Here is a 13,459-nt window from a genome sequence, read left to right as displayed (position 1 = left end):
GGCCAGAATAACACAATGGATACATCATATTTACTCCCTAAATTGGCCTCTCTACCTGACCTTTCCACTTCTACAGATGGATGGTCCTCTAAATCTCCCAGATTTAAAAACTTGGGGTACTGTTTAATGATAGAACCACTTTTCTCAATCCTCTGGTGTGCCTTTTAAAAATGTAGATTCCACACCCCCATGCTTGACTTATAGAATCAGAATTCTTTTTTTGGAGGAGAGTGGACCTAGAATCCACATTTTAAACAAGCCTCTTTGGGAATTCTTATGTGAGGAAATCTGAAAAACACTGTCTGGGGGTTACCCTTGACTCACTCTCACTCTCATTTATTTCTATTTTAATCAAGCCACCTTCTGATTTCTTTACAGTAGCTCTCAAGTCAACTCCTCCTTTCCATCCCACAAGTGCCTCTGAGTCAGGGCTCTGTGCTTTCGCTCTTGGTTGATCTCTGTGTCTCCAATTTCTCCTACGCCAATACTTACACATCACTGCCAGGTCCATCTGCCACAAAACGCTCTTTGGCATCCCCTTCCTCAAAGGTCTCCAATGACTCTCTACTGCCCAGCTAGATGCAGTCTAGACTCTTCAGCCAGAAACGGTGAAAATACGTTAATCAAGTATATTTCTCTAGTGTGAGTCGGAATCAACTCAATGGCACTGGGTTTGTTTTTTTATTATCTAAATTGTTCCTACAGAGAGATCATCAGAAAGTTGCTTATTTAGACATTACTTGAGCTCCCCTCAGAAATACCATTTCATTTGGAAGTCTAAAAGGAAGGGTTACAGAGGTTTTTCCACCTTTTGTAACCATATTCTAAGTTCTTATTCTCTTTTCATTGCCTTTGTGGTTTAAATATATGTATATAGCCCTGGTGGTCCGGTGGTTAAGAGCTTGGCTGCTAACCCAAAGGTTGGCAGTACAAATCTACCAGTTGCTCTTTGGAAACCCTGTTTCCATAATATGTTTACAAATGCAAATCATTTTTGGAAACTGACAGGCTGTTAAAAAGCCTAATGTCCCCCCCCAGTATGGAATTCAAGGGTCTATAACCCCTGCTTTGTCCACTAACTCACTGCCCTCTTCAGCTCCTATGCCTTTGCTAAGGCTTTCCTCCTGCCTGCCACACCCTTTCCTTTTCTTTCTGGTTTAGTTCCACGGTTTCCTTTAAAGATCCAACTCAAGTCACTTCCACCATGAAGCCCTTACCTGACTACCTAGTCTGTAGGCCATCTTTCTTCTCCCCAGAATACCGGTAACATTGATTCAAACAGGCCATTAATGACACAGCAATGCACCTCATATGATAGTTTCTGTTTTAATGCAAAGGACTGTTTCCAACTCATCAGGCCTCCCTTGGTCACAAACATCTAACAACTGGGCAGCCTTTTGAGAATAGTCCAGGGCAAGAGCAGTAGTGATTCTGTCCTTTCCCTGGGTTAGCTTTGGCTTGAAATGAGTTGCTATCTCCGGAAAATATGTATGTGCCAGTCGAATGGGGCTCAGGAGTCGTGCTCACCCCTTATAAATCCCAGACTGCATTTCTTCTCGCCCAGCCCACCCAGATCGTGATCCTCCCGCTCCTTTGGGGTTCATGGGGTTCCTCGAGTTTTCTTGTCTCCACCGAGGCAAGGGGGGCTCGTGTCCAGTTGAGGGTTTTCCCTCCACTGGGCTGGGGTCCGCGCCTGGATGGCCAGTGCGTGCACCGGACCCGCCAGCTCCTCTGACAGCGCGTCGTGGACCAGACGGTGCCGTTGCAAAGGACTTAGTCCCTCGAAGCGAGAGCTCACCACTGCCACGCGGAAATGCGTCTCGCTGCCTGGTGGGACCGCGTGGCCGCCGCTCTCATTGCGCAGCTCCAGTACCTCGGGGCTCAAAGCCTGCTCCAACTTCGCGCGAATGGCAGCTTCCACCGGACCGACGGTCCCCGCTCCCGCGCTGCCCCGGGACAGACAGACGCGGCCGGCCATGGAGACCAGACTCGCGACCAGCCGCCCACTCAGCATCGGCTACGGCAGAGGCGGGAACACGGGAAGGTAAGGGTCGGGGTCTCTTGCCTGGTCAGAGGCCAGTATCACCAACTCCCACCCCCGCGGGCCTGCAGGACCGACGTCCACACCACTCCCCCTTCCTGCAGGGAGCCCGCTTCGATCCGAGCCCTCGCTGCTTTCTCTGTGTGACATGAGGTAATTTGGCGAAGGGCCGATTAGAGTGGCCCGCGCTCAAGGCGCGTCCATCACTAAGGGAATTAGCAAGGAATGGGCAGAAAGCTGCAAAGGTAAGAAATATGCATCTCCGGTCTTTTCGTAGAGCCGCATCTCTGAACCCCGAGCTGGACCCTTTCTACCTGCCGCTCAGCCTTGGCTACTGCCGTCCCTGTTCTGAGCCTGGACTCCGGACGTTCTTCGGGCAAATGCAGGCCTGGTGTCCCGAGGCACGCTGGGAAATGGAGTCCTTGTTACGCAATGGTAGAAGGGGCAGGTGCCACGTGGTGCTCCGAGGGTTCATGGGAACTGTAGTCTCTCCCGCTGGTGAGGTTGTCAAGAGATTCGAATTCCCCGGAACGCAAAGAAAAACGGAGCTCCTGGGCCATTGGAGTTAGGATTATTTGTTCCATTTTATTGCCAAAGTGTCATGTAGATCATCTAGCCCAGCTCCTTTATTTTACATATAAGAAAATGGAAGTCCGTTCCAATCACCGAATACATAGTTATTGTGTGATTGTGTGCCTGACCAATAGCGGAAGGCTGGGGAATAGATAGGCTCCTTAACCCCAAGGTCAGAAACCCTGGTGGCATAGTGGTTAAGTGCTACAGCTGATAACCAAGAGGTCAGCAGTTCAAATCTGCCAGGCGCTCCTTGGGAACTCTATGGGGGCAGTTCCACTCTGTCTTATAGGGTCGCTATGAGTCAGAATCGACTCCACGGCAGTGGGTTTGGTTTTTTTGGTTAACCCCAAGGTCGTTATGAGTCGGAATTGACTCGACGCAACGGATTTTTAACACCAAGGAGGTGCACTGGTGGCACAGTGGTTAAGAGCTACGGCTGCTCACCAAAAGGTCGGCAGTTGGAATCCACCAGCCGCTCCACGGAAACCCTATGGGGCAGTTCTACCCCGTTCTAAAATAGGGTTGCTATGAGTCAGAATCGACTCAAGATGACAAGTTAGCAAACAGTCTGCAATTATGTGTGCCAAGTTCTATGATGGGACTCAGTACGGGTTGCTAGGAGGCATGTCACCCAGACTTGGCAGACAGAGAAAATTTCCAAGAGGAGATCTAGGGGAACAGTCCAAGAAGGGACAGCACGAAAACTCTTCATCTTATTCCTTTCTAAGAACAGAGGAAGGCAGGGAGAGGAGTAGAAAAACCTTTTGCAGTAGTCTGGGTGAAAGATAACCTGAGTAAAGGCAGGAGATGGGCTGGAGAGAAGTAAATTGATTGGAAAGCTGCTAAAGAGATGAAATCTATAGGACTTCTTTTTAGTCAGGGCCCTGTAACTTGCTAATCCAGTGACAACTGAGGAAATCACTTCTCTTCAGTTTTCTCATGAGGACAACATGATCTACTTTTCCCCTGATAGAGCCCAACAATGTTATGGTTTTTAGCAATTAAAATTTTCCAAGATTTCTCACAGCTGTATTTTAAGCATGTATGATGTGCCAGTCACCAGGGATATACACATGATGAGATAGATAAGTACTTTTTTCTTTTGGATCTTAAGTTCTAATAGCATGAAGAACAGAAGATTAAACATTTAAATAAATAAACAAGATAATTTTAGTGATAAGTACTGTGAAGAAAATAAAAGACATTAATATGTTGGGGTGGGGGGTGCTGTGGCTGGAGGCTGTGGTTAGGGAAGCCCTTGCTGTGGAGGTGGCATTTAAAAAGTGATTTGAATGAATAGAGAGAGATAACCATGCAGAGATCCAGGCGAAGAGAGATCCAGGCATTTGGAATGGTATTCACTGAATTCTAGATGTGATGCCAAGTACAGTGTTGGTGTACTTACCAAAAACCCAAACCCATTGCCGTCGAGTCGATTCTGACTCATAGTGACCCTATAGGACAGAGTAGAACTGCCCCATAGGGTTTCCAAGGAGCACCTGGTGGATTCAAACTGCCGACCTTTTGGTTAGCAGCCATAGCTCTTAACCACCACACCACCAGAGTTTCCATTGGTGTACTTACATGCTCAATAAAATGTGTTGGATGGGTGAATGAATGAATGTATGAATGGAAAGGGCTGACATCATTATTATTCCTGTTGTAAAAATAAATGAAAGCTTTGCAAATTGCAAGCTCCATAGGATAAGCTTAGTGCCTTTGTTTCTAACAAAAACATAGTCATAACAATAACTACTATTTAGTGAAGGTCTGTCATGGCCAGATTAAGACTTTAGAGACTTCACGCACTAAGAGATTATGGCGGCCAGTTCATGTGTAATTAAACAAAACAAAACAAACAATAAAAACTAATCTATAACATGAAGATTGAGATACCCAACAAAGTACTGATTTTTCCCCCACAATGATTACTTCAATGCATTCATCGAAAAAAATTAGTTTATTGAGGTATAATATACGTATAGGAAACTGCATAAATCTTAAGTGTACAGCTTAATTTCATATATGAATACACCCATATCAAGATATAGAAAATTCCCAGCACTTCAGAAGGCTCCCTTGTACCCAGTGAATTCAGTACCACCCTTCCAAAGGTAACTGCTCTTCTGAGTTTTATCACCATAGGTAAGTTTTACCTGTTTTTTGAACTCCATGTAAATGGGATCACACAGTATGAATTCATTTGTGTCTGTATTCTTTTGCTGAACATTGTCTATGAGATTCATCCATGTGTTTGGCAATAATTTGATCATTTTCATTTCATTGTTGTGTAGTATCACATCGTATGAATATACATTCTTCTATGTTTTTGTTGGATGTAAATGTTTATTTCTGGGTGGTGTATATCCATGAGTGGAACTTCTGGGTCACTGGATAAACCTAATGCTTATTTTTGAAATGACAAATCTATTCAAAGAAATTTGGGGATCTCCTGCTTCATTGGTGCTAGGTACTATTCTAAATGTTTTGCATTTATGAACTCTTTTAGGTCTTACAGCAACCCTATAAGGTAGCTACTATTATTATTCTCATTTCACTAGTAAGGAACTTTAGAGGTAGGTAACTTGCCTATGGTCTCAGAGCAGGTAAGGAAACCCATAGAATCAGGCTGCAGAGTTTGAGCTCTTAGCCATTAAGCTATTCTACCTCCTAATCCAGCACTGGGGACTCTCAGGATCCAGGCACTGTACTGGGCCCTTTACATTTATCCTTATTTGTTCTAACAATTCTCTTAAGGAGCCCTGGTGGCACAGTGGTTAAGAGCTCGGCTGCTAACCAAAAGGCTGGCAATTCGAATTCACCAGCCGCTCCTTGGAAACACTAAGGGGCACACAGTTCTACTCTGTCCCATTGGGTCACTATGAGTCAGAATCGACTCAACAGCAATGGGTTTGGGAGTTTTTTTTTTTTTTTTTTTTGGTTATATTATTTTTATTTAATCGATGAGCTTCCATGCTATCTTCCATCACTCTGTCTATCATAGTCTATTGTTGATTGTAGGCACCTGGAGAGTGGTTATTGACTAAAGAAATATATTTTAGAAAAGAAGGCATTAATTCTCTAAGAGAGTATGATTTTATTTACTCATGCTACAAACATTTAATTATCCTATTAAGAGCCAGGTAAAAGGAATTAAGGACTCCTGATTCAATGATGAGGAAGACAAAATCTCTCCCTTGAGGTGTCCGAGAAAGGAGGTGAGCATAGTACAGAGTGGTAAATGCTATCACCAGGATGTGAACAAAGAGAAGTGTGTACACTCAGGCTATGTGTATGGGAGCCGGGAAGTCTTCATAAAAGATGAGGTGATCTGAAACTGGAAGGATGAGGATTTTGCCAGGTCAAGGGAAAAATGAAGAATTCCAGCCAGAGGCAACTGTCTGTGTAATGACAGGGAATCCTCTCATGAATGGTCTGGTTCAGTAAGGAGGAGGCTAGGGGTGGGGGTGGGCATGGCAGTGGGAAGCTGTGGAGGGACAGGGGAAGAAGAGTGTGGAGATGAGGTTGGAATGGTGGCATAGAGTTGGTTTGTTGTTAGGTGCTGTTGAGTCCGTTCCAACTCATAGTGACCCTATGTACGGCAGAATGAAACAGTGCCTGCTCCTGTCCCATCCTTACAATCTGTTATGTCCAAGCCCATTGTTGCAGCCCCTTTGTCAATTCGTTTCGTTGTGGGTCTTCCTCTTTTTTGCTGACCCTCTGCTTTACCAAGAATGATGTCCTTCTCCAGGGACTGGTTCCCTCCTGATAATATGTCTAAAGTATGTGAGATGAAGTCTCACCATCCTTGCTTCCAAGGAGCACTCTGGCTGTATTTCTTCCAAGACAGACTTGTCTGTTCTTCTGGCAGTCCATGGTGTATTCAGTATTCTTTGCCAACACCATAATTCAAAGGCACAGAATGCAAAATAAATGCTTAACGGAATTCCCTGGGAAGGAACTCAGTTGCCTTTGGTTAAAAGCCCCAGAGACTTTAAAAGAAATAAGATCCAACCTGTTTTTCTGTGATGATGTATATTATTACAAATGGCCTGACATATTTTGTTTTTTAATAGCCCTGTTAATGAATGTTAGGAAGGGAGCTCTGGGGAGCAATAGACAATAATTGAGCCTGGTATAACTTGTAGGATACTGGCCTATCTAGATTTATCTGAGAAGGTTTTGCAGCTGGATGGGATCTAAGGTATTAAGTCTAATTCCCTTATTTACAGAGAAGGAAGGTAAGGCTGGGAAAGTTAAGTGACTTTACTAAACTCAAACATAGTTATTGAAGTAGTGTGAATGAAGTGGTGAAGAGCGTGATCTTTGAGTCAAGCCAACCTGGGTTTTAATGATATCTTAGTAAGTGGTTGTGTGACCTTCAGCAAGGGCTGTAACTCCTCTGAGACTCAGTTTTCTTATCTGTGAAAGAAACCATAATATCTACCTCATAGGTAGCCCCTAGCAGGGGCTTATCACAATAAAGTTTTGACATAACCTGTTTTCTGTCCACCCTTTCTCAGAGCACAGGGTCACTGCGGTAGATGTACAAAAAAAAAAAAAAGATCAAATGTCAAAGAGAGAGTGAGATCAGCTGGCCCCTCAAGCAGGGTCTCACAGATTATCAGGGTTGTGATGGGGTCCCCACTGTCTGGGTTTGGTTCTCAGCCCTGAAGCTCTGAAAAGTTGACATATCAGAACATCTACAGTTGATTGGCTTCTTGTGGAAAGACCCATGCTAGCCAAATTCACAGGAAATTTATGAACAGCCAGAATGCAAACTCATTGACTTCCAGTGATGGGTATATCTTCCTATAACTGGCTCTCCCTTTCTCAGTCTCATATTTTTATCATGAAATAGAATAATCAGAGTTAATTGAGCACAGAATCTGAACTAAAAGAGTCTTCAGAAATATTCCATCCAGGGTGAGACAAAAGTCTGATGCTTTCACAATCAAGGGCCCCTCTCTAGTAACCCAGATCTTGTGTCTACCAGATATTTAGAGAAACACTTACAAATTCCTACTGGAATTGCCCCTGTTTGGAATCTATGTGAACTACAACTTTCTGTTAACATATTAATCTCTGAAAGGATATAATATAATTGACTGAGTTAGGATTATCTTTAGTTACATTTTACTATTGAGGAAATACCCTACCATCTTTGATTGGACTCCGGTGTTTCCCAAATCAACACCAGCATTCTTATCTCGGGGAACTCTACAGATACCTGACAATAACTAATTTAACTCCCAGAATTCACCAGATTTCCTCCATTTTCTGAAGTCATTTCATCATCATAGACCTCTTTGTACTAGTCTCAATTATCTGTATGCCCAGTGCCTTATAGCATTTATTTAATAAATGTCGGTTGAATTAAGGTGAGGACAAAACAGAGAACATCACAAAAAGGCTCAGGGACTAGAATTTAAGTCTATTCTTTTCTCTATAGCATTCTACCACCTGTCCCTATGGAATACTTAGGAAAAGTGAAAATGGATGGGGACATAGAACTCCCAGGGATGGGAAGCAGGGGAAGGCGAAAAAGAAGAGTTTCTGGGAGAGACTGTTACGGAAGGTGGGTGGAAGTAGGATGGGAGTGGTTGGAGCCTGCAGGCAAAGCTTCCTGTCAGAGGCTGTTGCTGAAGTCTACGGGAGAGATGATGAGGCAGACAAGGGGATTATGGAGAAAAGAAATACTAAGAAGTAACTGGATATGCTGCTAACATTAAGGGAAGAGTAGACTAGGATTCTGGTTTAGGTACCTGCAGGGTTGTTGGTGCAATTCAGGGGAAAAAGGCAAAGAAAGAAGTGTGGGGTTTGTTAGGATGAGTTCGTTTGGGTAGGTAGAACTTGAGGTACTTGCTGGGACAAACAGGTTGAAGTATTCAGTAAGCAGTCAGGCATAGGGTCTGCGCTTCGGAAACAAATCTCGATGTTAGTTGAAAGCATAGAAGTGGAAAAGATTGCCCAGAAAGAGTGAATGGTGAGTAAAGCAAAGGCAGAGGTAGCGGGACAAGCACTAACGCATGGACAGGACAAGGAAGGTCAGGTTAAGAGGAAAACCGGGAGGGAGAGAGTTTGAAAGCCAAGAGATCAAGGTTCAGGACGGTATCGGACGCCTCCTGGAGGTCAAGAGGAAGATGACAGATCTATTCCAGCCCTTGGTCAAACCTGATTTCGAGAAACGGAGTGGGTGAGGGGGGGGGGCGAAGCCCCAAGGCAGCTAGCGACTGAATTGAGAGGAAAGGAGGCCTTAGAGTATTCGTTCAGGGAGTTTGGCTGTGACAAGACAGCAAGGGAGGGACTTGGAGGATAATTTAGGGCTCAAGGTATAATCGGATTCAGAATCCCGTACCCTCGAGTATGAGTAATTCTTTGTATCTGCTTGAGGCTCTTTGCAGTCCTTTTTCGTCCTTATTGGGATTTCTCTGCTTTAAACTAAGAAAAAACTTACAAATTCCCTGTCACTAAAAAAGAAACAGCTTTTTGTTTAAAAACTGCCTCTCCCTAAAAGTCCTGGCATGCAAATAAGAAGCTTTAATGTGGCTCCCAGTGATTGGTAGGTACCCATGAAATCCGTCATTTCCTCGTAGTACAGGATGCAAACGAAGAGGCTGCTTCCTGCTTTCCCATTGGCTGTCTGATCGGGCTACCCTTTCAGCCAATCAAACTACTTCCTTTCACCCCTCCCGGTAGCGCATATAAATCACATCAAATTGGTTATCCTCTCCACAGCCTTCTCTTTGAAAAAGAAGCTGTAGCTACGTTTCTACCCGTAATGTCAGGACGCGGGAAACAGGGAGGCAAAGCACGCGCAAAGGCCAAGTCGCGCTCGTCACGCGCTGGCCTTCAGTTCCCGGTGGGCCGAGTACACCGCCTGCTCCGCAAAGGCAACTATGCCGAGCGCGTGGGTGCAGGCGCGCCTGTGTACTTGGCGGCCGTGCTCGAGTATCTGACGGCGGAAATCCTGGAGTTGGCGGGGAACGCGGCCCGCGACAACAAGAAGACGCGCATCATTCCTCGCCATTTGCAACTGGCCGTGAGAAATGACGAAGAGCTCAACAAGTTACTCGGAGGTGTCACCATTGCTCAGGGCGGCGTCTTGCCAAATATCCAGGCTGTCTTGTTACCCAAGAAAACGGAGAGTCACAAACCTGGCAAGAATAAATAATTAAGCTTTATACCACCCCTCGTCATCCCAAAGGCTCTTTTAAGAGCCACCAAAGTGTTAAATGAAGGGCTGATCACGAAATAGCGCATTAGCTCTTTCTTTGAAAACTTGGGTGGCTCTAAAAAGAGCCTTTGTTCTTTGGCTTACTTTGTCGCGATCTACTTGCTTTTGGTTTTGTGACTTTCGGTTTTCTTTGGTAATAGAACGGCCTGGATGTTGGGCAAAACACCGCCTTGGGCGATGGTGACTTTGCCCAACAGCTTGTTTAGCTCCTCGTCGTTACGAATAGCCAGCTGGAGGTGACGGGGGATGATGCGCGTCTTCTTGTTGTCCCGGGCCGCGTTGCCCGCCAGCTCTAGGATCTCCGCTGTCAGGTACTCGAGCACCGCCGCCATGTAGACGGGCGCACCGGCCCCCACCCGCTCGGCATAGTTGCCTTTACGGAGCAGACGGTGAACTCGGCCCACCGGGAACTGCAGGCCTGCACGGGAGGAGCGCGATTTGGCCTTAGCACGAGCTTTACCTCCTTGTTTTCCGCGTCCTGACATTGCCAAACGGGAAATGTGCAAAATCAAGATTAAGAAAACAGCCCTAGGAAAGCTTTTATAAGCTTTCTTAGGGGTGGAGTTAGGAGCGAGATTTTCATTGGCCCTAAATCGCTCCACAAACGCCCAATAAAATCAAGAGTTCTTCTTACGTAGCTATTACTGGAAAAGCAAGGCCCACTACTTTGACCAATAGAAACTAAATACTTTTGGAGCCCTAATTTGCATAAGATGGTTATAAAAGGATCAGGCCCGCCCATTCTCAACTTCTGTTCTCTGTTGGACAGTGTTGTCTTTTACAATGCCTGAGCCGGCCAAATCCGCTCCTGCTCCTAAGAAGGGCTCTAAGAAAGCCGTCACCAAGGCCCAGAAGAAAGATGGCAAGAAGCGCAAGCGCAGCCGCAAGGAGAGTTACTCCATCTACGTGTACAAGGTGCTGAAGCAGGTCCACCCCGACACGGGCATTTCGTCCAAGGCCATGGGTATCATGAACTCCTTCGTCAACGACATCTTCGAGCGCATCGCCGGGGAAGCGTCTCGCCTGGCGCATTACAACAAACGCTCGACCATCACGTCCCGGGAGATCCAGACGGCCGTGCGCCTGCTGCTGCCCGGCGAGCTGGCCAAGCACGCTGTGTCCGAGGGCACCAAGGCCGTCACCAAGTACACCAGCTCCAAGTGAGTCCCTTTGCGGGACCCGGCGCACACACTGTTCGCCGGCCTCTTTGCTCCAAAGGCTCTTTTCAGAGCCACCCACCTAGTCACAAGAAAAGAGCTTTATTCACTTACTTGTCTTTTCACATTCTTCTCACAAAGTAGAGATCAGGGACGATGGCACACGTAGCTTTTTAAATTTTTGTGACCCGCGGGCCCGGCACGTGACTGGCTTTGTTTTTCAACATAGATACATTCTTGCTCCTCGCTGCGCTTAGTTTTTTTCTAGAAGTCGGTTGTAAATAAGGGTATTGGGAATTTATGGCGGCTTTGTTCCAGAATATGCTTTATCTGTGTTCGAAACGAACTGATTCTGGTTGGTCCTCTTAAAAATGAGCTCGGGACACAAGCCCGGGCCCGCGACAGCCCTGTACGACTGAAGAATTCCCCTGAGAGCTTGGGAGCGGCTTGCGCGAATGGACGCTGATCCTGCCCTGCAATGGGGCTGTTTGCGGATGCCAGCGGCTCCGCGCACTGAGGGCGGAGCCGGCGGGTCTGCTTCCCAGCTGTCCCGTGATTGGACCGATTGAATATTCAAAATCCTGCCGTCCTGGAATTGGCTGACTCGGGTTTGCGCCGCTTTCTTCAGGGCTTTGAAATCCCAATTATTTCCCTGATTTGTGGGTCGTTTTTGGATTTAATGTTCGCTTTGCTGCGTCCCCAGGTCACTTCAACCCAGATAGTGATCTTTTAGGTCTGCTTCAAAAGTCATCTCGCAGAGACCCGGATCAACCATTCAGGAATCCGCATTCCTCTTGTTCTTGCCGGTTTTACCTTCCTCGTAGCAGCCGTCTGAAATTGGTTCGTTTGTTTTCTCGTTTATGTTTTTTTTTCCTCAACCAGTTTGCAAACCCTCGAAGACAGACTTTGCTGACCTTGGCTCTCCACTATATCTTCGGCGCCAATTAGTGCCTGGCACGTGGTGACTCAAATGCTCGCTGGATAAGTATTTGTTGAATTTCTTTCCTATTCCACCTCTTAATCGCTTCCTTGGCTGGATGGGTGTGGGTTATTTTCGTTAGACGGATCTGGAGGCACGATGAGAATGGAAATGTTTTCGGAGTTCCCTCCTCAAAATTGTTCCTCAGTGCCGCAGCGGGGGGGAGCCTGTGTTAAGATTCTTTCTGCCCCAAAGGAGCTGTGGCTATGGTAGGTTCTTCCTTTATGCTTCCCAGGTTATATTAACTCTAGTATTTTCATTAAATTCAGAGCGTTGGTCGCTGGAAAGCAAAATTATCCTTTCCCCACCTTCTTTTCTGCCTACTTCACATCCTGATTTTCTTGTTCTCATTTGTTTTTCAAGAGACCGACCCTCTGAGGCAGGTAGAACTGGGGGCTCAATATCCTTTTTACAGATCAGATGGAGAGAAGTTAAATGATTGGTCCACAGTCATGCAGCTAACATTGTCCACCTTTGTATCCTTAGATGCGAAGACAATTGCATTTTAGGTTTATTTTGTGAAATTAAAAGATGTTGACTCTTTTCCAAACCTTGATTTTTATTGACGAAAACTGATGATTTTTCAACTCTGCTTTTGACTAAGGAGTTCTGGAGTTCGTTGCAAGGACTTCAGGAATCCCAATTAATTCCAGACATTATCATAGACAATAAATCTTATGTCTCCTACATGTGTGTTTTTAAATGTGTATAGATGTTATTGTTCTTAATAAAGGTACCAGTTAATTTAAAAGCTTCCTTGTTTTTTTTTATCTGCAGTGTACTTCCTCAATAAATTAACAGATACAGTCAACACTGGGTCTGTGAGAAAACTAGGTGCCTCTGATCTGAAGGATGAATAAAACCATCAGCTAAACTCCTCTAGGGTTAAAATAGCCTCTTAAAACGCTCCTCTTAATGCTTAAAAAAAAAAAAGTTGCTGTGGAGTCCATTCTGACTCATCCCAACTCATGGTGACCCCATGTGTTTCAGAGCAGAATTGTGCTCCATAGGGTTTTCGTACTGTGTTTTTCTGGAAGCAGATCACTGGGACTTTACTCCAAGGTGCCTCTGGGTGGGTTCAAACCTTTTGATTAACTGAGTGCTTAATCATTTGCACCATTGAAGGACTCCTTCTTAACACTTAGTTACTGAAAAATATGTGACCACAAAGAAGAAACATTATAGACAAGATGGGGAAATAAAATCCCTAAGAAAGTTTAACTTCAGTAGATCATAACATCTACAGAGCACTTATTATGTACCAAGCAGTGTTCTAAGCCTTTTACACATGTTGACTCATCTTATCCTCACAGGAACCTTGTAAGTTTTGTTTTTGTGTGCCATTAAGTTGATTCCGACTCATAGCAACCCTATAGGACAGAGTAGAACTGTCCCATAGGGTTTCCCAGGGTGTAATCTTTACAGTAGCAGATTGCCAGGTCTTTTCTCTCACAGAGCTGCTAGTGGAT

General features: G+C 45.3%; 4 protein-coding genes across 4 annotated transcripts; 2 read left to right on the top strand and 2 right to left on the bottom strand.

The window, feature by feature from the left end:
- Nucleotides 1-1,301: 1,301 nt before the first annotated feature.
- Nucleotides 1,302-7,085, bottom strand: BOLA1 (bolA family member 1). Its single transcript, XM_003409509.4, has 2 exons — nucleotides 2,356-7,085; nucleotides 1,302-2,017 (listed from the first exon to the last, which is right to left on the bottom strand). Exon 2 carries the CDS (start codon nucleotides 2,012-2,014, stop codon nucleotides 1,601-1,603), a length of 414 nt encoding a protein of 137 aa, XP_003409557.2. The 5' UTR covers nucleotides 2,015-2,017; nucleotides 2,356-7,085; the 3' UTR covers nucleotides 1,302-1,600.
- A 2,069-nt stretch (nucleotides 7,086-9,154) lies between these two features.
- On the bottom strand, nucleotides 9,155-10,373 carry LOC100656778 (histone H2A type 2-C). Its single transcript, XM_003409511.4, has one exon. It carries the CDS (start codon nucleotides 10,337-10,339, stop codon nucleotides 9,950-9,952), a length of 390 nt encoding a protein of 129 aa, XP_003409559.1. The 5' UTR covers nucleotides 10,340-10,373; the 3' UTR covers nucleotides 9,155-9,949.
- LOC100656492 (histone H2A type 2-B) lies at nucleotides 9,281-10,747 on the top strand. The gene has a single exon (XM_003409510.4). The coding sequence runs from the start codon at nucleotides 9,399-9,401 to the stop codon at nucleotides 9,789-9,791; it is 393 nt and encodes a 130-aa protein (XP_003409558.1). The 5' UTR covers nucleotides 9,281-9,398; the 3' UTR covers nucleotides 9,792-10,747.
- LOC100657060 (histone H2B type 2-E) lies at nucleotides 10,638-11,085 on the top strand. Its single transcript, XM_023547397.2, has one exon. It carries the CDS (start codon nucleotides 10,638-10,640, stop codon nucleotides 11,016-11,018), a length of 381 nt encoding a protein of 126 aa, XP_023403165.1. The 3' UTR covers nucleotides 11,019-11,085.
- The last annotated feature ends 2,374 nt before the right edge of the window (nucleotides 11,086-13,459 follow it).

The sequence above is a fragment of the Loxodonta africana genome, chromosome 3, assembly GCF_030014295.1.
Source record: "Loxodonta africana isolate mLoxAfr1 chromosome 3, mLoxAfr1.hap2, whole genome shotgun sequence".
NCBI classification, from domain to species: Eukaryota; Metazoa; Chordata; class Mammalia; order Proboscidea; family Elephantidae; genus Loxodonta; species Loxodonta africana.
Note: the sequence above shows the minus strand (reverse complement) of the source record. Positions and strands in the feature narration are given on the sequence as shown.

Excerpts from the sequence above, each read along its gene's own strand:
- BOLA1 (XM_003409509.4), bottom strand. The coding sequence starts at position 2,014 with ATGCTGAGTGGGCGGCTGGTCGCGAGTCTGGTCTCCATGGCCGGCCGC.
- LOC100656492 (XM_003409510.4), top strand. The coding sequence starts at position 9,399 with ATGTCAGGACGCGGGAAACAGGGAGGCAAAGCACGCGCAAAGGCCAAG.
- LOC100656778 (XM_003409511.4), bottom strand. The coding sequence starts at position 10,339 with ATGTCAGGACGCGGAAAACAAGGAGGTAAAGCTCGTGCTAAGGCCAAA.
- LOC100657060 (XM_023547397.2), top strand. The coding sequence starts at position 10,638 with ATGCCTGAGCCGGCCAAATCCGCTCCTGCTCCTAAGAAGGGCTCTAAG.